Source organism: Monopterus albus, unplaced genomic scaffold (genome assembly GCF_001952655.1).
Source record: "Monopterus albus unplaced genomic scaffold, M_albus_1.0 scaffold82.1, whole genome shotgun sequence".
Taxonomy (NCBI): domain Eukaryota; kingdom Metazoa; phylum Chordata; class Actinopteri; order Synbranchiformes; family Synbranchidae; genus Monopterus; species Monopterus albus.
Window position 1 is genome coordinate 1,140,019 of NW_018127962.1, and position 24,315 is coordinate 1,164,333.

The window sequence follows — 24,315 nt, forward strand, 5'->3', positions numbered from 1 at the left end:
ATATTACTTGCATCTGTTGTGGTGTAACCTACGGTAAGTGCAAGCAGACATGGTGATAAAAGACACTGCGTCCCCTGCCCAGGACTGTAGCTACTGCTGAGGACACTAAGGGCTCGTACTCTGGAATATTTGAGTGAATCTGACCTGCTTTTCTTCATATACACAGATATTACACATGCTTGTTCTTGACCAAAATCTACCCAAACTTCATAACTTGGATGCATATTCTCAGCATTTCTAAAGTCCAGGCTGTGATCCTTCTCCAAATTCCTGGAATTTGTTTGCTAGTCATCATCATTAGTCAAAGTACCTCTGTACATTTACTCAGGTACTGTACTTATAGTAAGTACAGTTTGGACACACTTGGGCTTAGTGTTTCTTTTTTAAACTTGTTTTAAATCTTAGAGAGAAATAATGTTTTATTCCATTACATTTGTAATAACATTTGTACCATACCACAGCTGAGTTGTGGCTCATAAGGTAAAGCAGGTTGTTTCATAACCGGAGGATTAGCGGTTAGATTCCCGGCTTGTCCAGTCAACATGCTGAAGTGTCCTCCCGGTGATGTCACCGGTGTGTGAATGCATGAGTGCTTGAGAGTGCGAATGGGTGAATGGCCGAATAATATGAAAGCGCTTTGAGTGTGCTGTAAAAGCATAGAAAGGCGCTATACAAGTATAAGACCATTTACCATCAGACTCCTAAACAGCTGACTCAGGATCTCATCTCATGTAATTCTATCTGTACTGTTTACATACTCATTTTGCACATGCATAGTTGCACACTCACTGCTGAGTATTTGCACTTCACGGCTCCCATGTAGCATATATTCTCTCTGCATTATATTGTGTTCTTGTATTTTTATTGTGCTTCTCTCACTTGCTGCTTTAAAGTGCCTTAGATTTGTGTTTCTGCCTATTTAGATTTGTTATTACTCATCTACTTTATATTTCACTTGTATAGTGTGGCATTCATGTGGACAGCAAAGTAAGAATTTCATTGTACAGGGAAACATGTTTCCTAACTGTTCATATGACAAACACTTTGACCTTTGACCTTGACCTAAAACATGATGCATTTTAACAGATTAATCTCCTATCAGTGCACAAAGAGGTTCAAATTAGCTGGAGTCACTACAATATTTCAGTACTCACATGTTAATTAAGAAAATGATCCAATAATATAGCACTAACACTGGTCATTCAGCAAAATCAATAGTTTTCAATAGTTTATGCAATTCTGTACTTTTTAAGTATCAGTTTGAAATAAACCTTTACTTGTAATAAACAATTTTTACACTGTGGCTGACACGTTTACCTAGGTTGGTGATTGAGTACTTGTTCTACCTGATGGGCAGTGCAAACAGACATACATATATATATATAAACATTTTTAAAAAACACCCAGTTGTCTATTAGAAAATAACACAAGAATAGAGAGAGAGAGGGAGAGGGAGAGGGAGAGACAGAGAGATCTTTCTCTTACCCCTGAATAGACTATAACAAGTGGGCAGAATTGTACTTGCTATGCATCAGAGTAAAATAACTCAACTCTGACATAATAGACCGTCTAGATTTTTTTTCTCACCTTATAACAGATTGCCAACATGTCTATGGTGCTAATCCCTGTAATTTAATGTGGTTTTAAATTGTATACTGTAGTTCTGTGGATTTTTTTTATGTATTGTAAAATCTATAGAAAATATATGGTGCATATAAACTATGGCATGTTGTATATGCAGTACACATGGATTATTACAAGAAATGCCTTAATTATATACTGCAACATTTTTGACACTATAACTTTGTGTTATTAATATATTGATCACATTTTAATGTGGCTTTGTGCTTCCCTGCAGTATTTACTGTAACCTGGAGGTGGGTGGATATTTACTGACAAATCAAATTGGACTAGTACCTAAAATTAAAGTGGCATTCACAGTTTTATAAATATTGAATACAAATAACAAAAAAATTTAAATCTGAATATGGTTCCTGATCCTCAGGATTAATGACAGGTCTCTAGGTTAGAGATGAGATGAGATGAGAGGCGTCGCAAACCTCTCCTTTATTAAAAAGACTGTGCTTTCAAAGAGTACAGTCTTTGTTCATTTATTATTCTAATACATACAGTAAGAATAGTGATAGATGAAGAATTCAAATTCTTTTAAGTAAAATTAGTGATAGATGAAGAATTCAAATTCTTTTAAGTAAAATTAGCAATAATGCAGTTTTAAAATACTCCTTACAAACTGCCGATGTAAGTGTCACTGTACGATGACTTTACTGAGATTGTGTAGGCAGCGTTTTGCTTTTGGCAACTTCATAGACTAATGGGTAGTTCAATCTATAATAGTGCTTCATGCTTTTTGTTTGTGGAATCTTGATGCATAAAGTAACTATAGATCCATCAAGTAAAAACCTAAACCACCACAAAAGAACACAAAACCACCACAGATGCCAACTTATTACAAAAGATGCAAACAACCACAAAGGGCTGCAACATGATCCTCACTAGACACAAACGGACAACAAAGGTATGCAAGATGACTGCACAAGAAAAAGCACCAACGGGATGCAAAATGGTCGCAAAATTGGAAGCCAAACTGTAACAAAAGGACACAGAAAGATGACAAAACAGCCATAAAGGGATGCAAAATGACAGACACAACAAAAAAACACAAAACCACCACAGATGTAAAAGCATCACAAAGAGATGCAAACAACCAAAAAGAAGAAAAAAAAAGCCACACACAATGACCTCAACAGGACCCAAAATGGCAGCAGAGGGATGCAAAATTCTAACAAAGGGATGTCAAACAACCACAAAGGGACAGAGTAGGAGCATAAATGTCTCTTTCAGTCTGGGAGTCGTGCCCCTATGCAGTAGAGGGGACACTGCCTTGTCTGTGGAGTTAATACTCCTAGTAAGTATATTAGACTACAGTTTACATACTGCACTAAACGGTACATAATAGCATCCTAAGGGTTCGTTGCATTTGTTAACGGGGGAATGTCTGTTGTGTCTCCGCAGGTGGTGAAGAAATGATTGCAGTAACTGCAGTAGTAAAAGAAACTGAGCTGAAACGAGATGGAGGACAAAGAGAGACAGACAGCATGGGAGAGCGAGAGACACGGACGGAGACAGACAGCTGGTGGGGGCCTGGCTCTCGTGCATTCCTCGCGCGTGTGTGGGCGCGTGGCTCAGGGTTCAGAGCTGTCGTCCCTCCTCCTCCTCCTCCCCCTGCTCCTCCTGCTCTGACAGAGACAGGCAAAAGGCGGAGGAGGACCAACGGACCTCACAGTCAACAGATTCCAGGGTGTACGGTGGTGTTTCGGTCGGTACGCTACGTCGGAACCAGCTCAGGGAGGGAGGCAAACATCAGCTCACGGTAAGATAACGGTCACTGACCGCGGCGACAGGTGCTCATTTCCTCGATTAGCTTGATCAACGGTTACTCCGCTGGTTGACATAGATGCTTTTTGCTGTCTTCTGCTGCTGTTGTCAACATTCCTGGTAGTACTTTAATCGTGAGTTAGGGTGGTAAAAGATTTTTTTAGCCGAAATCTCACTGTGAAAACGGCTGACTCAATTAGATCTGTTAACGTTAGCTACCTGCGCGCCGGAGCGCGCCGCTACCAGTCGCATCTCCCCCGGGCTCTGTGACGGTAGCGACACCGCTGAATGAATGGTAAGGAGCCAGTAAATGTGTTGTAGCCTGTAAATAAACACAGTGTAGCTTTACATGTTTAGCTTGACTTATATTCAGAGGTTAGTCGGGATTTCAGCTGGGATTTTAGAGCTGCTGCTGTTTCTCTTTGTATTTCTGGTTACTTGTTTGTGTTGTGAGTGTTTAGAAATGTGAGTTAGATGTGATTTAAGTTGTCAAAGTGGCTTTCTGTTAGCAGCTGTAGTACTGAGTACATAGTAATACTCCTGCTGTTCGCCCTTCGTCCGCCATCCTCTGCTTTCCGCATGCAGCTGACAGCACGGTGAGGTCCCGGAGCAGGAGGTCCACTCCCTGCCCGGGTGTAAAAATAGTCCGCTTAGCATGGTTCACGATAATGCGACACACAGAGACAGGCACACACACGCGCGCGCACGCCTTGAGATAGGCTCCCACCGATTCTGTTTATTCAACCATCCAACACCGACTGGGTTCCATCCTGAAAGTAGAGCCTAGACCCCGCGATGGAGCACTCTTTTGTTACAGGATGCTACAAAGTTGTGCATGAAGGTGACACCTGTTTGTTGTAGCCAGCTCACCGCATCCTCCGTTTACATCCGTGACCGCTGCGACACAGCCATGATGTCCAAGAAGCGTGGTTTTCTGTCAAGTAGCATGTTAACAAGCCTTCTTGGCGCCGTAGCCCGCCGCGCTGCGCCTGTCCAGGTACTTTCCCCTGCAGAACAGCGCAGCTGTCGCACCCACAAGTCGCGTCAGTGTCAAGGCTGCACTGGGTGACCAGGTGCTGCGATGTAACCCAAATTTCACACGTGTAACCTACTTTCTGTTCTTTGCTTGTTTTAAAGTGGAGGGCGAAGTAATTTTATTTGACTTGCATATATTCAAGGAGATTGCATAAAACCTGCTGAAGCACACAAGATCTAACATTATATATAAACAAACAAAAAAGGTAAGACAGAATACCCTATATAATGTAAGAGGGTAAACAAAAGCAGCTCAATTAGCAACTTGGGTACAGAGCCTGTGCACATTATGAATAAACAAAGCATTAAAGGTTCAGGGTTTGCCTCACAATTCTCAATTATTATTTTAAACCAGGGAGACCTCTTCTCTCAGTTTGTGTCTCTTGCTGAATCACTTCCTAATGAGCTCTGAGCTGAGGGAGAGAAGATGTGAAATCCCCTTTTAAATTCAGCTAAAACCTCAGGGACAAAACACAAACAGCCGCTTCTGTGACCACAGGCGATGATGCTGCCTAGATTTTATAGGTTTTCTTGAAGCATGAATGTCCTCAGAGATAGCAAAATGTACATGGAAATGTCTGCAAGTGAAGAGAATGGGATAATAAGCCCAAGCAAAACAGTACAGTAGGTCCTCAGTGTTAAACAATACAGCAACCACTGATAATTATTCAAACCTGGATTTTTTCAGTGGTCTTAATTACAAACAGGACTGTAAAGGCTTAAGGACTTAGTGTGCCTTGCTTCAGCTGACAGTGGTCATCTAAAGTAGCTTTTGGATGTTTTCCGACTGGCCTGTCTGTGTGTCAGTGTGCATGAGCCAGGCAACTTTTGGCTGGAGAAAAAAAGGTGTCCTGGTGAGTAAGTGGCTCCAAGGCTCAAGGCTTCAGGGAGAACAGCAGATGGATGATGATGTAGCTGGTACTGGCGCTCCCTGTCTCCCGCCGCCATCCGTCACGCGCTAATGATCGTGTCACACCTTCTCCCCGGGCGGCCGGCCGCTTCTGCAGTGATCAGCTCAAAAACTGGTAGCTCCACTCAAATCCCCTCTTCACGGCCGTTGGCTGAAAAGCCCAGAGACGGACCGTGACACTCTATCACTGTGCCTCTCTATCACTGCTTCCTCTCTTCCCCTCTTTCTCTGTCGCCTTCCTTCACCTCTCCTCACCTTTAAAGTCCCACCAGACTGCTTCCTCATCTCTCTTCATCCCCTGCCTACATTGCCCCCCATTCATCTTGCTTTCTCTGTAGTCAGAAACAACTAATCAGGTCTAGTTTTATTTTAACATTTTTAAATCACTCTTAATTTATTTTATTTTAAACTACATCTCTTTCTGAATCTTCATGTGTGTCCGGTTTTTATATAGGTTTTAATTGTGGACTGTTTGTTTCTTTTTTTCCCCCCCTAGTCCCATGACTGCCTGCAAGTGTATGGGGGTCACAGCGATATGGTGATGTGCATGGCTGTCCATAAGAGTGTGGTAAAGTGGGCTAAAATTATTTACTGTATTTGAGTGAATCTTAACCTGCATGGTAAGGGAGTTTTTCCTCCCCACTGTCGCCAAGTGCTTGCTCAAGGGGGATTTGTTGGGTTTTCCCTATGTAATAATATGGATAACAGTAAGGTCTAGACCTTACTTTGTAAAGTGTCCTGAGATGACTTTTGTTGTGATTTGGCGCTATACAAATAACATTTGATTTGATTTGATTTGATTTGATAGCTGCCCAACTCTAATACAGTCCAATACCAGCAGGCTAGCTCTTATTTTACTCAAATTTTTTTCTATGGTTGTGATGATTTTTTTCCCCTGCCCCCACCTTTGTGTGGTCCGAGGTCGGGGTCAGCTGCAGTGTATCTGACATGGAGCCGGTGTGTTTGGTTAAAGTGCACCTCAGCAAGAACCTGCCAACAGCACATCAGGGAGCCTCCCCAGTTATTGTGGTTTCGAGTGTTTCTCCGCACTGTTTCGTCTGTCCTGAGCTGCAGTAGACCGCCATGCCAGGACAGAGCTGCAGATGGTCTATAGCAGTACATAGACTGTAACAGTTCTGCTGCTCTACTAAATAGAAGAACCACACCTAACAAGTATTTTCATTATTGGGGTTTTTTTTTCCCCAATTTACTGTCTGGTCAAAGAACAACGGGGAAAAACTGCATTGCAAATCATAAAGTGATGTTTTCAAACTTAGCTTTTTATGACAAAGAAAAGCAGCAAATTTTCTCATTTGAGAAACTAGATCCAGGACGTGTGTAATTTTTGTGTAAAACTACAAAAATAATTCCGATCTTTTGTCCATCGACCAACTTGATTAACCTCTCGATGTTTCTAATAAGCATTACATCTTGCCTACATTTGATCTTTTGTCCATCGACCTACTAATAAGCATTACATCTTGCCTACATTGTGAGCAGTACTGCTTCTTATAATCCCTCTCAAAGAGCTGTCTCATCAGCCTGTTTTCTCTGGAAAGTGGTCTTAGTACAAGTGGAATAATGATCAGTACAAGTATACAACTACCTTTATACATCAGTAAAAACATTTATCACACCACTACAGGATTTTGTTATCATGCTTAATACGTTCTAAATCGAATAATTATAAAGGGACACATATCAAATTCACATCATACAGTTCTACATCAACACATGCAAAGATTTCGCATGCCTCTTTACCACACTAAAAATATTTTTTCTGGGTGGAATCATTGCTGTTATGTATTGTGTTTCATTGAGGCGGTGTGAGAAATAAACATCACTTCAGTTGCACACAGACTGACAGAAGTCTTTTTTTAAAAACTGCTATGATCTCCAGTCGGGTGTTAAATAACCATCCTCTGAGCTCGTTATTCTGGCCCAGGTGTTACAGGAATAAGCGTCCCCTTGAGCTCTGGTACAGTGGAATGCGTTCCCACTGGACACAGTTGGCCCTCTGGAAAAGATGGTGGAATGCCACTTCCTCTCGTGTGTGTGCGTCTTTCTCTTTGGTCTCGACAATATTCTCACCACTGGCATCAGAGGCTCAGCTTGGCATTCAGGGAGTATCAGTGCTGGCGGATCGGATGATACTCTCCACAGCTGCTGTTTCTAAGAAAAGCTCGAGGACACATTCAAACACACACACCCATCAGACAGGCTTGTGCATGAGCTACACACTTGTAAATACACAAGAAAATACCACGTCTTATATGCTACCGTCACAGATGCACCGGTGCACTTACCTTAATACACTTAAAGCAGCAATTAAGTGTGAAGCCAGGAGAGCTTTTCAGAAGCCTAGACAGAAGTTAACACACACAGACACACACTGAGTGTCCGCTGGGCTTAGCTACTTGATGTCATTTCCAGCAGCTATGCTTTTATGCTCTGGCAACTGTTTGATAGGAGTGTGTATTTGTGTGAGAGGCATTTCTGTTGTGCAGTGACCCCAAACACTTTTAACTTCTGTGTTTTTTTTATGTCTTCAGGTGAATTTCAATAGACCAGTAAAGGGCTGGCTGAAAGAGGAACAGTGGAGAAGGTGAGCACGGGCAAAGAGGATAATTGTGTTTCTGGTTGCCCTGTGGGAACATGGGATATATGACCTCATCATTCACCTGTGAGGCTCTCCAGTAAACAACTCCAGATAGGTAGGAACAGTGTACACACACACACACACATATATACACACACAGGCTCATGCAAATGCAGGATGGAAGATTTTTTTTTTACATAGCAGTAAAATATACAAATGCTGGCTTTGTTTGGGTTGCCAAACATCCTGAAAGCACGTGTGTTGTTAGAAGGATGACCGAAGCAGCTGTAGAGAGTGCAGAGGTCCTCCAAACACCCAGTGATGTGATGTCTTGTGATGTCATCAGCTGCCCCACCTCCCCACCATTAATGTCCCTCTGCACTCAGAGGGAGGATGATGGGTGTCACCATGACAGGAAGAAGCTGGAGCAGCAGGCAAGTAATACTAAAGTGAACCACTGTTGTGCACCAAATTAATAATGTACCACATTAAAATTATGCATCCCTCCCGCCGCCACCTCTCCTTGCATGCTCATTTTTTTGACAAATTGTGTCCTTACTTGCAGAAACTCTGTAACCAGGTGCAACCAAAGAAAAAAGTTAAGGTAAGCTGAAATTATTCTGTCTGGCATTATTCATTCCTACTGAAAAATCGATTGCATTACACTCTATGTAATGTTGCTTGTGTGTGTGTTTCAGACCAAAGGAAAGTTGGTGCGCAGTATGGCTGTATGCGAAGAGTCCTCACCGTTTGACGAAACCCCGGTAACACACACACACACACGTACACATATCATCATCCGCCTCCTCCACCTCATCATCATCACCGCCACCACACTCAAATTACTCTTTATTTTTGCTCCCTCTCAGACATCTCCAGATGCAAACATCTCATCTAGCTGCCATGACAACGAGAGAACTTCCTGTAAGGATGAAGAGCAGGAGAAGGGCACAGATCCAAAGAAACATTCACTGTCCAAAGGTGTGTGTGTGTGTGTGTGTGTTTGAGAGCTCATAAAAGAGAGACAAGAAAAAACAAATAAAATGTAATAAAATGAGATTCAGTGCTACTATTTAGATGTAGTTTTCCCGAGGTGTTTCATATTGCAGTGTGCCTTATGTATTTTTGTTTTTATTGTCTCGTAACACATCCTGCTTGTCGCTGTCAGAGTCCAGTGTGGAGTACACCGACTCCACCGGCATAGACCTGCACCAGTTCATCATCGCCACCCTCAACAGCAACCCCAGAGACCGCATGATGCTGCTTAAATTGGAGCAGGACATGATCGACTTCATCGCTAGCAATAGGTTTGCATGTGTGTGTGTGCGTGCGTGCATGTGAAGGAGAGCATAACCTTGGGTAATGTACTCTACCTATTTAAAGGTGCTGAAACTTTTATGCAGGTGAAGTTCTATTAAAAATTACACCCACTTTTATGCTAATTTAAAATGTTTTCAGCTCAAATATTACTTTTCTGTCCATACAGCTTATTTAGTGTATTGATCAATATAGTGAACCAGGCATGTTAGTGTTTGAGTCACTGGGGATGAAATTGGACTTAAGCCAAAAAATGTCACCCCCTGCTCTCTCCTCCCTCCATCTCTTTTTCACTTTCACCTTCATCCTTCCCACTTTCTTTCATCACTCTGTCGTTCTGTCACTGTCTCCCTCTCCCTGGCTCCTCCTTTTTCCCTCCTGTAACTCACTCTCTCTTCCCACATTTTCCCCTGTCTCTATCTCTCTCTCAGTCCCTATAAGAAGTTCCCTCACATGTCATCTTACCACCGAATGCTGGTCCACCGGGTGGCAGCCTACTTTGGCATGGATCACAATGTAGACCAGACAGGCAAGTCTGTCATCATCAACAGGACCAGCAGTACACGCATGTACGCACGCTTAACAGGTCTTTGAGTATGTGCATGTAAATCCTTGCCTTTTAGTGTGAAGTAACAAAGGTTGTTACTTGTTTGCTTGTTAAGACCAGAGCAGCGCTTTCTGGACAAGGTGCATAAGGACAAGACAGAAGATATCCACCGATGGAAGATCATTTTAAAGAGAGACAACAACCACTCGGATGACCAGGTTATCTATAGCTGCTTATCTCTCTGGAATTTCCTCTGTAATCCACATTGATCGAATCCTATCGGTGTTTTGACCTGCTCTCGTTTCTCTCCTTATAGACCCGACTCCACCCCTTACGGGAGAAGCAAAGCAAGTCAGTGGAGGAGAGGGAGGAGGAGTACCAACGAGCACGAGAGCGAATCTTTAGCAAAGAGGTGAGATGGAGACTTGGGAAGATAGAGAGATATGACATAGAGACATAGAAGAGACTCACTCATTTTTTGTTGTTCTGTTACAGCCTCTCTGCCCCCAAGAGAGCACCCATGCAGAAACCAGGTAACCTTGCCTGCAGTGTTTTTTTCCTCCATGTGCCTTTTCAGCTTATTATATTTAGATAGTACATTAATATATGTCTCTCTCTCTGTGTGCGTGTGTGTGCGCGCAGGGCTGTGGAGGAGTACAATCCATATGCTGAGACCCAAAGGAGAAGGCAGCTCTTCAGGTACAGCTCTGTCTGCACAGATGCGTAGTCATTTATCATCTTAATCTGGTCAGCCTGGCTGGCACAGAGCTTTTCAGAGTCTGCAGCGGCAACAAAAAGAGGACCTAGATTTTGTTCTTTGTATTTGCATGTGTCTGTGTCAGGGTTTGGGATTCTTGGCAATCTTAAATGAAAATAATTGAAGGAAAGTCTTTATTGATATTATGTCAATAAATGTCGCATAAAACTTCCAGTGCATCATTACGTGAGGCACCTTAACAGGTGTGGAAGCCAATTTTGTCTCCAGTTTCCACAAATGGTGCGCTTCATAGGCAGTCATACAGTTGTAGGATAATTGTGGATGTCTCACAGGGCGAGCCGTGACAGCTCAGGCTCCAGCTGGACAAGCAGCAGTAGGCAGAGCAGCACTGAGATCGACTGTCGCTATGGCAATGACCCCCGACCTTGGAGCAGCACCGACTCTGATTCTTCCTTCCAGTGGGCAGGCCCCGCCCTGAAACCCCATCAGTCTGCAAGCCGCAGCTGGGAAGCACGAGGTTCAGGTGTGTTTTTTTATACCTTGCGTCAGAATAACAATTATTCACTTTTTAACACTTGTTATGTCACACCATCAGGGTGTGAATTCAGTCCCCAAGGGTAAGACTTTACTCCTCTATACCTGTGTGCAAATAAACTTATTCGCAGACATCACCACACCACACTTGGGAAAATCACTGTTTATAAATTATCGGTTCTTTATTCAGTAGTGTCAAATTAACAAAAAGCAGTGGAAGTTCTTCTGGTGTGAAAATTTAACTCAATCCATGAATCTTCACACCATAGGTGCAAATTTTCACACAACACCTCCAGTCATCTTCACATATTCAGGAAGAAAAATACGTCATTGCAGAGACTGCACTGTGGCGCTGCATGCAGTACGATTTCAGCACAGACAGGAGTGCTGTGTGTGGCTTGTTCAAGATGTTGAAATGTGAATTTGTTGTGTTCTTGCGTTGTCTTCTCTACTCTTGCCATTCATTTTCTCATCTCTGCTCTTCCATTCCCTCTTAACTCTTTCATCTCTCAGGCTCCATCGCTTTGTTCAGGCTGCCACCCACTTGTCCCCACGCCTCCTCTCCTCCCGTCATTGAAGAGCTGACTCCCAGCTCTACCTACATCATGGAGAATGGGATCCCTCCAGGAAGCATATTAGTGAACCCACATACTGGTACATAAGACTCAGACATAAACCAGAGAGATTTTAGCACACAACACATACACACTTATCATACTCAACTGTTCAACCTCTCAGGGCAGCCTTTCCTGAATCCTGACGGAACCCCTGCTGTGTACAACCCTCCGGACGTTCAGCAGACAATCAGGAGCCAGACCCAGCTGCAAGGCTCTCCCACTCAGCAGCAACAGCAGCAGGTAGCACACACACACACACACAGCAGAACGATATGTCGACATACATGCATGCAAATGTTTGTGTCTTCATCTCTGACTCCATATGTGTGTCTCTCTCAGATGGTTCAGTACTCGTCCGTCTCTTACACAGCCCCACAGATGCTGCCTGTCACTCCCTCACAGCCGTACACAACAGTATGTATCACAGCAAGGCTGACAACCGCTTGTGTGTTTACAGTATGTGTCACATGTCTGTGGTCATCCATGTGCGTGTCTTACCTTCTTTCCGAAAGACTGAAGATCTCTCCTCGCGGTTCGCTCATGTGACGGTGAGCTGTCCATCACTGGCTGAAGCACCGCCCCTCTACCCTCCCAGTCAGGGTTACATCTATGCAGCTCCTCCCCCTCCTCCTCCTCCTGCCAACCCTACTAGCTACTGCCAGCCCTCACCTCAGGTAAACACACACACAGATTTTGTTTATCATGACATCCAGTACATGAAACAATCAACTTGAAGTTGTGTATGATGTATTAAATATTGTTCTGTTATGATTTATAGCAACTGGGTAGTTACACTGCAAAAAAGGAATTTCAAGAAAGTAAAAAGCCTTGTATCAAGGAAATAAGTCTTATTTTAAGTCCAGAAAGAAAATTTGTCTGGTCAAGGATGGTTTGCATTAGAAAAATAATTTCATTTTAAGAAAGTATGGCTAACTTTTAAGAATTCTTGTCAAGCAAAAAAATCTTACCCCATTGCCAGATTTAAAATAAATAAAAATCAAACACTGACGTGGATCAACACTCCAAAAACCAACAAAACCAGGTACAAGGTCAGAAAACAAGTCAATAGAAAGGACGAGACTGGCAATATTCCACATTTTTCAAATAATCTTGTATCAAGCAAAAAAATCTTACCCCATTGGCAGATTTTTTTGCTTGATACAAGATTATTTGTTTTAATTTAAGAATATTTTGCTTCTTTCTAGTAGGTCTGTTTTTGCAGTGTATAGACATTTATTCAATTTTTAACCTGACACCAGAATTCAGCCATTGAAATAAAGTAATAATATAATATAAGTTGTGTTTGTAATATTTTCCTACAGATGCCTGTGTATTATTATGGCCAGTACCCTACCTCAACTCAGCATGGATGCAGGCCTGTCTCACCCAGCCAGCACCTCCACAGCCAAGTAGCACAACCAGCAGGTACTTCCTGTGTGTGTGCGTGTGTGTGTGTGTGTGAGAGAGAGAGAGAGTCAGAGACTGCAGCAGTAGAGGAGGGGGCCGTTACACTGTCAGAGATGTAGTCTGAGGGTCTCACAGTGAACCGGTCTCTTTTCCTGCTGCTTCTATTCATCACAGCGATTAAAAAAGAGATTTCAACATATATACAGAATAGGATGTTTCCAATATATGACAGATTGCTGCATCCTCAGTTCTCAGCTCTTAATTAGCACATTCACTTGAAACACTGCAAATATCACTCAACACCTTCTAGGCAATAAACCAAAAATCAGAACAGAAATGCAAATGACTCCATCATCCATTATTTTTTCTCTTTTATTTTTTGATATTGCTAATTTAGATAAAAGTGTAAATACTGAATGAATAAATTAAAATGTATCCAACCACATATACATATATAAAATTACTGTTCTGCTCATAACGTACAAATGTTTTATGGATGAATTTTGATATTTACATACTAACGAATAAACAGTTTCTGAAGCATTTGGTTCTCCTTATTTCAGACTGGTTTGCTAATGGTCTGTGTCAGGCTCAACATTGTTCTTCACACTGCCTCCTAATGTGTTCTAAAATAACTAAAACACTCTTGTGGCTTTCTTTTGCGAAATTGCAGTGATGAAATATGTTGTTAATAATCACTTATATACATGTGTGTTTGAGGCAGGTTACGCCCCTGTTGTGGGGCTACAGCAGTCTTCCCCCTCCCAAGCCCAGGCTGTGCTGGGGACCTACTCACCAATGGCCTCTCATCAGTGTAGCATGGTTCAGGTAAACACAGAGCACCCAAAGGTGTCATTCTTTATCAAACTTGAACAAGTCAACCCCCAAAGGTTGTGTTTAAGCACTTCACAAAGTACTTGTAGTGGCAAATTCTTCACTGCAGTGTTCTGTCTTTTCTCTGTTTCTGCAGGGAGGTGTTTCACTGTCCAACTCCCAGAGTAAAGTTGGGAGTGGGGTAGGTGGGGAGGCAGCTTACTGCTGCGTGGTGCCCCTGCCCTCCCACCACAGTGGCTGCCATCCTCCTAGCTGCACCAACCTTAGTGCCCAGGCCTGGAATGCACAGTACTGATGATTGCCTTGACGGATGGAGTGACGATACTTTGGTTCCTGTGTGAACTCGCATGTGTACACACACATAATTAACACAAACACTCCCTCTCCCCACTCACCTACACCCGCTTTCTTCCAGACGATGCCCATAGGGCACACTGTCCAATCACATCACAAGCATGTATGTACACAACATGCACCCACTCACATTCATAAATGTACCACTGTACCAAAGCTTAAAAGTATATATCAGAGCTGCTGTATTGAATGCATAATTTATATACACAAATGGAGTTTTATATTGATAGTAAATTATATATTGTGTTTTAAGGAAATGCACTGTGTGAGGAGAATAAAGTGGACTGACGAGGTCACGTTTCTATATCATCCTGGCTCTGTTTCCTCTAGTATTGCCAATGGTGCTAATGGGAGTGGATGCAGCTGTCACGAGATCCATACACCAAGAAATCAATTGCATTATAGGATACACTTTGTTTGTAATGTGAAATAGAAACAGTCATGATTTGCATGCTCAGATAGGAGTTGTTAACCTAGCACCAAGTCCATAAATGGGAACTTGATAACACTGAATGTCTGAATAACCAACAAGCCAGTGAAGGATTTTGTAGGCATCTACTCTATGGGGATTTGGTATTAGGAGGTCTTGGTTTTATTTGGAGACTAAGATGCTCGCACAGTCTGAATTTTGTTATTTGACTAGATAGCGAGGTTTTAGGTTTTTACACTTAAGTCAATGTGACTTAAACATGACAACGTGAATTATACAGTATAAATAGCAAAGAACATTTCTAGTTGTACCCTATTAAGCCACTGGAGGATTGAGACTGTAACGCCCCCTCCTGCTCAAAGATTCTTAGTACACTGTCCAAGCAATACAGGCTTTTTACCAATGGTTAATTTACCCTTTGTGCTAAAGAGCTGCAGCATTCAGAAGTTTTTTGTTCTATCTAGGAACGCAGCTACAAATGTTTCTATTATAACTAATAATAGTGCACCATTGCTCTAATTGTTTTGGTCTGGAAAAACTGCCCGGAACATGATCAGTTCATTATCACAGAAGACAAAGGCAAGCAGTACATTTCACATTCGTGAATCTGGAACACGTGAAGTTTTTGCCTTTTTTTCTTTAAAATGTGCACAAATGATTAATTGATTAATCAAATTGTAACAGATACATTTGACAAATATTCACTTCAGTTCTTTTTCTGTCTGTGTAAAATGACGTCACGGGACATTTTTCACAGCACACATTCTTTTTTTTTTGCAGTTGTGTATGATGTTGTTAAATATTGCTCTGTTATGATTTATAGCAACTGGGTAGTTATAGACATTTTAGTTTTTAACATGACACCAGAATTCAGCCGTTGAAATAAAGTAATAATATAAGTTGTGTTTGTAATATTTTCCTACAGGTACCTGCGTATTATTATGACCAGTACCCTGCCTCAGCTCAGCATGGACGAAGGCCTGTCTCACCCAGCCAGACATTCTGATGTTATAGTAGAAAAAGTACAGGTGTTACTAACGACATTAATGATGGCTCTGTTCTATTCAAGTGTTCCAGTTACATCCTGACAGCATGACAGTGGGCCAGCATGCACAACACCAGGACCCCCAGACTGAAGCAGCTAATCAAATTCAGCCATGATTAATCTTATTATTTATACCTGTGCTTCTCCCACTGTGACACATAAATGTCTACTCAAATATAGATCAATATCCAACTAAATACAGCTCAAAACCAAATGAGTCTTAACAGACATACAGGACTATTGCATTATATAAAATGCTGTCCCTTTTAAGTCTTCAGGCAGACAACATCTGATGCAGCTGTGATCAATCTACTTTCACTTTTATGAAAGAAATGACTGATAGGCCGATGTGTGATATTGTTTTAGACACTGAGTGATTCATTTTGTACTTAACTGATTCATCTTCTCCCTGTCAAATTCAATGAAATATCCACACGTGATTTTAAAATTGAACCTAGATTTCATAACTGGAGCACTGAATGAATAATTTACACCAAACAATGTTCTGACAAAGCCAGCTCTATATTTGTCCGCTCTATGTTCAGACACACACGAGTAGCAGTGCAGGTTCTGTGATCTTTAATAAAAGGCACATGTACAGCCATAGTGAGATGAGTGAGTCCACTGGCATAGAGACAAAGCATTAAAACACAGATATACAGGAAGTAGAGGTCAGGAGGAGAGAGATCTATCTGCTTTACAGTAGAATCTACTTCAGTAACGTCTTCTCGTTCTCTTTCAAGTAAGTCTAACACTAATATGTCACCGTGGTAAGGTAAAACCGTCCGTCCCCACCCTGTCACACGCACACACACACACACACACACACACACACTCACAGATACATCATTCATCCCCTGCCAAAGACAAGTAAGTCTTCTCCAGAGGGCTGTTGAGCTCACAGCACATAGTCAAGTCCAGGTCACCTTGGGACTCTGTGCTCACAGTTTGGGTTTAGTCCCCATGGCTGGTTTGTTTGGGAGCAAAAATGTGCTGTTGCCCTTCATTTCATTTTGTACATAATTCAACCAGTAGTCTTCTACTGGAATACTACCTGGCCACAGATACTGTACATAATAATTCCATATCTTTTTGTACTGTAGTAGTACAAATTCTTAATCAGATGTGCAAGTAATCAAACTGCAGCCATAATTAATCACTTAATCAATTAGTCAATCAAAAGGTGTTTATTCTGATAATGGAGAATCAGTCCCATCAGGTGCCAAACATCTACTACTTCCAGATTTTCAAATAGGATTTGCTGCTTGTATATGATGGTATATGAGATATCTTTGAGTTTTGGACTGTTCAATGAACAAACACAATTTTAGAATATCACCTTAGAGCTCTGGGAAGTAGTGACGAGCGTTTTAAAAAAAATACTTTCTCATATTTTGTACACTACATGATTACTCAAGAAAAATGCAATTAATTGGTAACAAACATAATTAGATTCTGTCCTACAGCTGATACAAAGTGAGCCTGGAGAGTCTGTTGGTAACCCAGCCTTGCTAGTCCTGTACTCTAAGGATTGTACTCTGGTTTACAGCAGTCTCACAGTTAAGATCTGTTTACACACACACTCTCACAGACTGCCGTTCACACGCTAAAACCCAACTAAAAACATTAAAGTTCACAGGTACTTAAATATTAAGGGCTAACAGAACTAAAACCGTTATTAGTGCTGAAGGTTAAATGTAACCACAGCTGGATGAATAAGCTGAAGAACTAAAATATGCATGCAGCCAGGCCGTCTCTCCTCTTGCTGGAAGGTTAAAGGGGTGATGCCATCTTTCATCTGTTTTGACAATGTCTGAAATGCAAAAAAAGAAGCGTTTGCCAAAACAGAAGGGAATTGGTGATGAGCTTCTGGCATACAGCGAGTAGAGGGAAGGATAAAGACACACACACACATTCGAGTGCACACGTACACAATCGTGCCGTCGACACCTGTTCACATGTCCAAAGAACAGCTCAGTAGAGTCACTCGGTCTGTTTTCACATTATCATGTCTTTGGGACAACATGACAGCATAGTTGGGGCTGCACACCAGGGTCTGTCAAGTAACTCTCTCTCTCTCACTTATACACAAACATACACACAACAAATGCACCCAGCAAATCCTGCTTTGGTCAGTGTGTGTGTGTGTGTGTGTGTGTGTGTGTGTGTGTGTGTGTGTGTGTGCTACCCTTTGGCTGTGGATGTCAGGGGTGAAAGGTCAGAAAACCCTGACCTTAAGAAAGCCTCCGAAGGTACACACCAACCATCTCAGAACCCCCTCCACTCCACCCCCATCCCTCCATCCTATATCAATGCCCACTCATCTCCATAGCAACTCACAGCTCCCCCAAGAAAGGGGACTCACAATCTTGTAATAGGAGGTAAGTGAAATTATTGGTGTGTGTGTGTGTGTGTGTGTGTGTGTGTGTACCCTGTGTGACTGTATCTGCGTAAGTATATGTGTGTACATGTTAAGAGGTATCAGTGGTTCAGTGGTGTCTCTTTAATCTTCATCACATCCTCTCTCTCTCTGCTCCTCGCCTTCCATCATCCCTCTTCTTCTTCCTCCTCCTCCTCATCATCTTCCCTCAGTCTTTATTTTTGGACTTGGAAGATGAACAGGCGCAGGTTGATGTTTTTGGCGGCCAGCAGTTTGTTGCATTCCACCGAATCGGAGATGGGCAGAGGGACGTAGTCCGTCTCGTTAGCATCGTTGCTGAAGGAGTGGTGGTGGATGACTGGCTTGATCCGCACGTCGTCATACGGCCCCTTCAGCAGCAGGAAGGAGCACTCCAGGGCAGAGTTCACCTGCACAGGCAGTATTTGAGAGTTTGCCAAAAGCCAGCTAAGATAGAAGTTTAATATACTGGTAGCTGTTTTCCCATAAACACAAGGTAAAGAAAATCTTTTGATGACGATCCCCTCAACTTTTTTGATTATTGCAACCAAGATGTGTACATATTTCAGCTGAAAATCAAACTTGTCTGTGCTCTCTGGTGGACAAACTATGTAATACTCATAACATTTAAATGACCTCAAACATATATTATCTTTGGTATTTCAGCTTTCTGTCATTTCAGAGCTGAAGTAATCTGTCAGTTTTCTGGCAGTTATTTAGATAACGTAATTTTTCAAATTTTCTATTGTTCTAACTTCTCATGCTAGGTTGTTTTGTTGAGTAAAGAATTGATTTAAATTTGACTCAGATTAATCAAGGAAATAACTTATAACAGAGATCACAAACAGATCAATTCTAGACAGCATCATCAGAATTAGCAGCAAAAATGCTCCTCGGTTCAGGTAACTAAACAGATGAACATCACTCTGTAAGGTATCACACCAGTTCCAAACTTTCAGAGACTAGTGGTCATGTCTTTAGCCCTGAAAACAAGTATTGAAACATTAATGATAAACACGGAGAGACACTGTGATGTGTACCTTGCTCTTGAGGATGAGCTGGAAGGAGAGGGTGCGCTTGCAGGAGAGGTTGGGGTTGCGCTCAGAGTCGTTAACACGGGCCTTCAGCACCCACGTCTGATTGAGAACAGTGAAGCGCGGTGTTTCATAGTACAGACGAGTGATAAAGTCATCAGTGCGGTACGGCCTGAACTGCACCTCTAGATGGACATATAAGTGGAAGACAAGATTTGAAACAGGGACAGAAGCCATATGTGGAGAAAAAGAGGGAAACAGAACGTTAAAATAACAGTTTTTTAGTAATCTCTCCTAAAGTTCATGGTCACATTTCCACACTCTTGTTGTCTTTATGTATGTACCTGTAAACCCAATCTTCTCGTAGCAGAGCAGGCTAAAGATGCTGTTGTACAGCTGCATGTCTCTACGGTGGTTCTGGTCCATCTCTCCTAGTATTCCCATCAGCTCTGTACCTGTCTTGGTGGGATGGGAGCACTCACTCTCATGTGCTGGCAGCTCATGGAACGGACCTTGCCAGGGGCAGCCGATCCTCTTGTACTTACACTGTGTCACCCTGGCAACATAATGGCAACAGTGAGTTAGGAAAGATGTGGCTCTATAGAGATTAGTTCCTTTTAGAGGACCTGTGTGATGAATGCATGTTGTTACACTGAATAGGAAGTACTGATAATACCAAAGGGACTAATTAACCTAGGTTGTGAACCGAGGCTAATTATTACCATAGTAATGATAAGTGTTCACCGAGAGCCAACCTCAAGGAAAGAATGACATGGATTCATATCAGTTACCTCTTGGACAGAAGCGCTTTTCAATGAATACCTGTTACTTTATCACAGTAAAGGTGAGGCGTTAATAATGTGAATGTACTAGTTAGCCTTGGCAGTGACTCAAAGATAATTAAAACCTCACTGATGTAATTTACCTTATGATAACTGCAAAGGTTTGTCTTATGCATATATATGTCTTATGTCTTATGCATTTTGCTCTAAGGCATTTCAACAGAAATCACCACTACATCAGAGTATTGTAAAATACCTGTAATCACTGATGGTAATTACTACATATTAAATACTCATCTCATATTCAAATGTGCATATGGCGTTCCTGGAGATAATACCATGCTACAGCCAGCCAGACCTGCACTTTCATCTGGCTAACCCAGCCAAAAACACCTAGTGGCTGCCATGCCTGTTGTCAAGGCAACACTAGCATGGATAACGCTGTCGCATGCAGGGTCACCTGTTGCTCTGGTAACAATCCCACAGGATTTCATGCAAGCAAATTCAAACGGGCTGAGCATTTCTCACATGAAATGCACAGCCTGTAATCACATCAGCTGTTTTTCTCTTTGGAGAAGGTCATGTGCGCCTCCATCTTCCTCAAATTAACCCATTGTAATACTGTGCTGGTTACCAGATGTACATACAATTATACTGGTGAGCTATTCATTTATGTGTGCATCAGCTATGTGCACAGCTTCCATTTTCATATTTCTGTTTCATTTCTTTGGCATCAGGAAGCATCTCAGGATTTGATAGTTTTGGAAAAACTGATTGGGAGTGTTTGACTACAAGTATGGTAGACTTTTTATCTTTCAAAAAAGTGTCACTGTGTATAGTGTGTATGGTGTATACCTGTCTTGGCACTCCTCTTTCTGGTGTCTTTCTAAGCTGGAGCGGGGAAACTGTTTTAGGCAGAAGGTACATTCTGTTGGCAGCTCACTGACAGCCTTCTCCACCGCCAGGTTCCTGCAGCACAGGTTCTTGCTGATCTCACACCTACACAAACACAGAAAACCACGAGTCATACCTCAGTGCAAGGGTATATATAATATTTGTTGCATGTAGGATACACGTTTGTGAACAATGTGCAACCATGAGTAGCTGTCTTAGCAGTGGAAAAGTTAAGTCATACTGTACTTTTCTCATTTGCTGGTGATAATTTCAACATATATTGTGGAACTATGCGGTGCAAATTCATGAAGTGCTTTTTTGCTGCGACCGTACATTAGTGACAAATGCCAAAGTAATTCTGAAAGAAAATTCTGTTGTAAAACCACTGGTTTAGTTTGACAAAATGTATCTCATCTAAAGTATCTGAAGCTGAGTGTCAGGGGAAGCGGCACAGCAGCGTGGTGGTTAGCGCTGTTGCTTCACAACAAGAAGGTTCCAGGTTTGAGCCCAGGCCAAAACGGGGCCTTTCTGCATGTTCTCCCTGTGCCTGCGTAGGTTCTCTCATGTCATCCAGTGATAGACTGGTGACCGGTCCAGGGTGTAGCCCACCTCTTGCCCAATGTCAGCTGTTCACAGTACAGTTATATCACATCAGTCTAGGAACCCTGAGAAAATGCATATATATAAGCAAATAACCATACTTTATATTACAAAATCCATTAAAACAATGTTCATGTCCACCCCATGACTACAATCGTTAACTAACTAATTAACTAACTGTGTAACTAATTTCAGTGGGGTAGCTAGATTGAATTTCTATGTGCACTGCTCAGGAAATGCTCACGTCTTCAGTGGACTCCGGTGTACAGTACCTGCAGTTGGGACATGTAGCCTGTTCCTCCTTGAGACGAGAATCAGCCAGGAGATGGATGAAACAGCCTGCACACATCAGATGTCCATTGGTACACTGTGGTGGAGAAAATGTTAACAGGTCACTGTTAGGTGTTAAGTGTGTTAGGAAAGTGGAGAAAACAACCTAGATTTTTAAATGGGAAGGGGCAAAAATATTTAAGCAGTGCAATCTGGAAAAAACTTACTAGGAAAACTGGAATACTTGTTTGTTTTCTCTTGACAAACTTTATGAGGAAAAATTCCAACATAATTTATGACACCAATGGTGGTATATTTTAAGATGATTAAAACTACTTAAAATAGATATTAAAAATGTTTATGAACGGAAACTATAGCTTAAATCCAAATTAAAACGTATTATTAAGAGAAATGTCGTTAAATGTTTGGCTAGGCATATTTCCTTCTAGTCTATTTGATTTGTAGGTAGGTCATAAGAAGGAATTGGCTAAAGCTGCCCAACAACAAACTAACAACTAAAAAGCCCTCACGTCAAAATTTCAATGTTAAAAATACTCTTTAATGGGGGAGAGAGGGTTGGAATTGTGAACTTCCCTACATGAATAGCAGCCAAATGCTATGGGAAATTCATTTACAGGTATAGTGTTATTTACTGATTGTGCTTGTCTAATTATGTGTCCTAACATGTGCTTATGTTAAGGACAGAACATTGTTTGGAAAGAATATCAACTTGTGTTTACACTATTGTTAATAAATGCTATATAACTATTCAAATGTGTGTGCTGCATAGGGCATGTTATTCTTGCTTTAAGACTAATGATTAATTACAAATGTGTTGACATTTTGAGGTCATTAAGGAGAATAGGGGTGGGCTGAAGGGCATGGAAATATAGAATTCAAATGTAGATATTTGGTGAATTTTGGACTTTTGCGTTCTGGGAGGGTAGGCTGGGTATTGGGCTTTTGCTGGGGGCTATTTGAGGATAATTTACAGTATAATGTTACAAACTTGATCCAGCACAGCTGACCACCAGCCCTGGCGTGTCTGGTATCTCAGCCTCATGGCTCAATCGGCAGTATAGACACTTGGGCCTGTGCTGGATCTAGAATCACTAAAAATAAATGGAGCCGTCCAACGCATTCAACAGGTTGCCATTGGGGGTTGGGGGTTTGGACACATGAGGAGTTACTAGTACGAGATCCAGCTGGTTTGCTGTTGTTTCACGGTAGGTTTAGGGGCTATGAGGGGGAAGGGTTGTGATTGACACCGCGTTTACCTGATAAACAGACGCCTTGGGCAAGTCTAGGCACACGGTGCAGCACAGCACCGAGTACAGTCTCTCCTCCAGCTTTCCTGACTCTCCCTCGGGTACTTTCACCCTCTTCTTGGGTGGCTCGTCTGGGTCAGGCTCGGGCCCTTCTCGCCGTATCCCGAGCTCTTCCTGCATGGCTGCGACCTCGGCGACAGCCTCCACCGCTGCCCCCACGGCCCCGACCCCCAAGCCGGCCGAGGAGGAGCCAGGGGCGGCCGCAACGCCCACGTCTCTCTCTTCCAGTGAAGACATGGCGGTGACTGCCTAAAATTGCCTAAGATGAACCTGCCGCGACCGGGCCAAGCCCGAAATATTAGCAGGTTAGCTTGCAACTTGTCGAGCTAACGGTCAGCTGACAGCTAGCTAACGTTAGCTAGGCTAACGCTACGGCAGCAGGCTGTCAGACAGGGATGCAGGCTAACTTGTTATTAATGATCCCTATACTTCCGAACTCGGAATTTAACAAGCCAATTACTATGTAATAACGAGATCATGAGCAAAATCTAATTGTAACTAAATTAAATGTGGACTATTTTTGTTGACTTACAGTGCGGCTAGCAGACTATTCGGCTAGCTACGTTGACAAACACAGCAGTCCTCTCCTTTTGCCCAGGCAGAACAAAAACAACTCAGTCGCCTCTCAGCTGTTGTTGTACTCTCGACGCCGTTATTCGCAATGACAGCAGATTACAATGATGTGCACCAGCGACCTGGCTCCACTGCTCGTCTAACGTCCCTGCTCCTGTACCGTCTGGCTGTCCACGGGGCTCACAGGACTTGTCGGTGATTAAAATCGTGCCTAGAGACAGTTCTACTGGGACTCGTCTCTCTGACTACACAGCCATCTTTGTTTTTTCCTGTCCGTCTCCCCCGACTTCGCCCTGCACTGCCTTTGCGACTCCGGGTCAAATTTGTTATTACTTAAGCAGGCTCTCGATCTTGGCTAATAACAGAAGTTGCGTATTTAAAAGTAATATTTGGCATGCATATGTTACGGCCCATATGTGCTAGTAAATACTTTAGTGGGGCCTTGCATTGGCTGACAGCGGAATGTTTTGTTGTGGCAGATGACTTGGGGTATTTAAAGTTTTTACGGGCGCATGCGTGGTGAGCACCTGCGGGTCAGTGAGTGGCAGGACGTGAGAGGTGGCCAAAAGCTGATATGCGACAAATTTAGGCCACTCCAGCGGATAAAGCATCCTTAAAGCATTTTTGTTTTTTTTTTTATAAGCCACATGAACATATTATAAAACTTTAATGACACTTAAATAACACTGTCAC

At 42.4% G+C, this 24,315-nt stretch overlaps 2 protein-coding genes across 4 annotated transcripts; one reads left to right on the forward strand and one right to left on the reverse strand.

The window, feature by feature from the left end:
* The first annotated feature begins 3,126 nt into the window (after window positions 1-3,126).
* Window positions 3,127-14,577, forward strand: arpp21 (cAMP-regulated phosphoprotein, 21). 3 transcript variants are annotated; one of them, XM_020606921.1, is made up of 20 exons: window positions 3,127-3,391; window positions 7,894-8,055; window positions 8,212-8,374; window positions 8,506-8,544; window positions 8,639-8,704; window positions 8,810-8,921; window positions 9,109-9,247; window positions 9,689-9,826; window positions 9,920-10,022; window positions 10,121-10,216; window positions 10,300-10,337; window positions 10,447-10,503; window positions 10,855-11,045; window positions 11,570-11,710; window positions 11,795-11,913; window positions 12,013-12,087; window positions 12,186-12,347; window positions 12,996-13,098; window positions 13,805-13,908; window positions 14,051-14,577. In XM_020606921.1, exons 3-20 carry the CDS (start codon window positions 8,213-8,215, stop codon window positions 14,207-14,209), a joined length of 2,004 nt encoding a protein of 667 aa, XP_020462577.1. In that variant the 5' UTR covers window positions 3,127-3,391; window positions 7,894-8,055; window position 8,212; the 3' UTR covers window positions 14,210-14,577. The 3 variants fall into 3 exon arrangements, with proteins under 3 accessions (XP_020462577.1, XP_020462575.1, XP_020462576.1); XM_020606919.1 differs by having other exon boundaries at window positions 3,131-3,391; window positions 8,209-8,374; XM_020606920.1 differs by lacking the exon at window positions 3,127-3,391 and adding an exon at window positions 3,412-3,691 and having other exon boundaries at window positions 8,209-8,374.
* Window positions 14,578-16,311: 1,734 nt separating this feature from the next.
* zftraf1 (zinc finger TRAF-type containing 1) lies at window positions 16,312-24,084 on the reverse strand. The gene is made up of 7 exons (XM_020606806.1): window positions 23,582-24,084; window positions 22,999-23,319; window positions 21,724-21,818; window positions 20,813-20,956; window positions 19,520-19,731; window positions 19,182-19,360; window positions 16,312-18,551 (listed from the first exon to the last, which is right to left on the reverse strand). Exons 2-7 carry the CDS (start codon window positions 23,284-23,286, stop codon window positions 18,339-18,341), a joined length of 1,131 nt encoding a protein of 376 aa, XP_020462462.1. The 5' UTR covers window positions 23,287-23,319; window positions 23,582-24,084; the 3' UTR covers window positions 16,312-18,338.
* Between the last annotated feature and the right edge of the window lie 231 nt (window positions 24,085-24,315).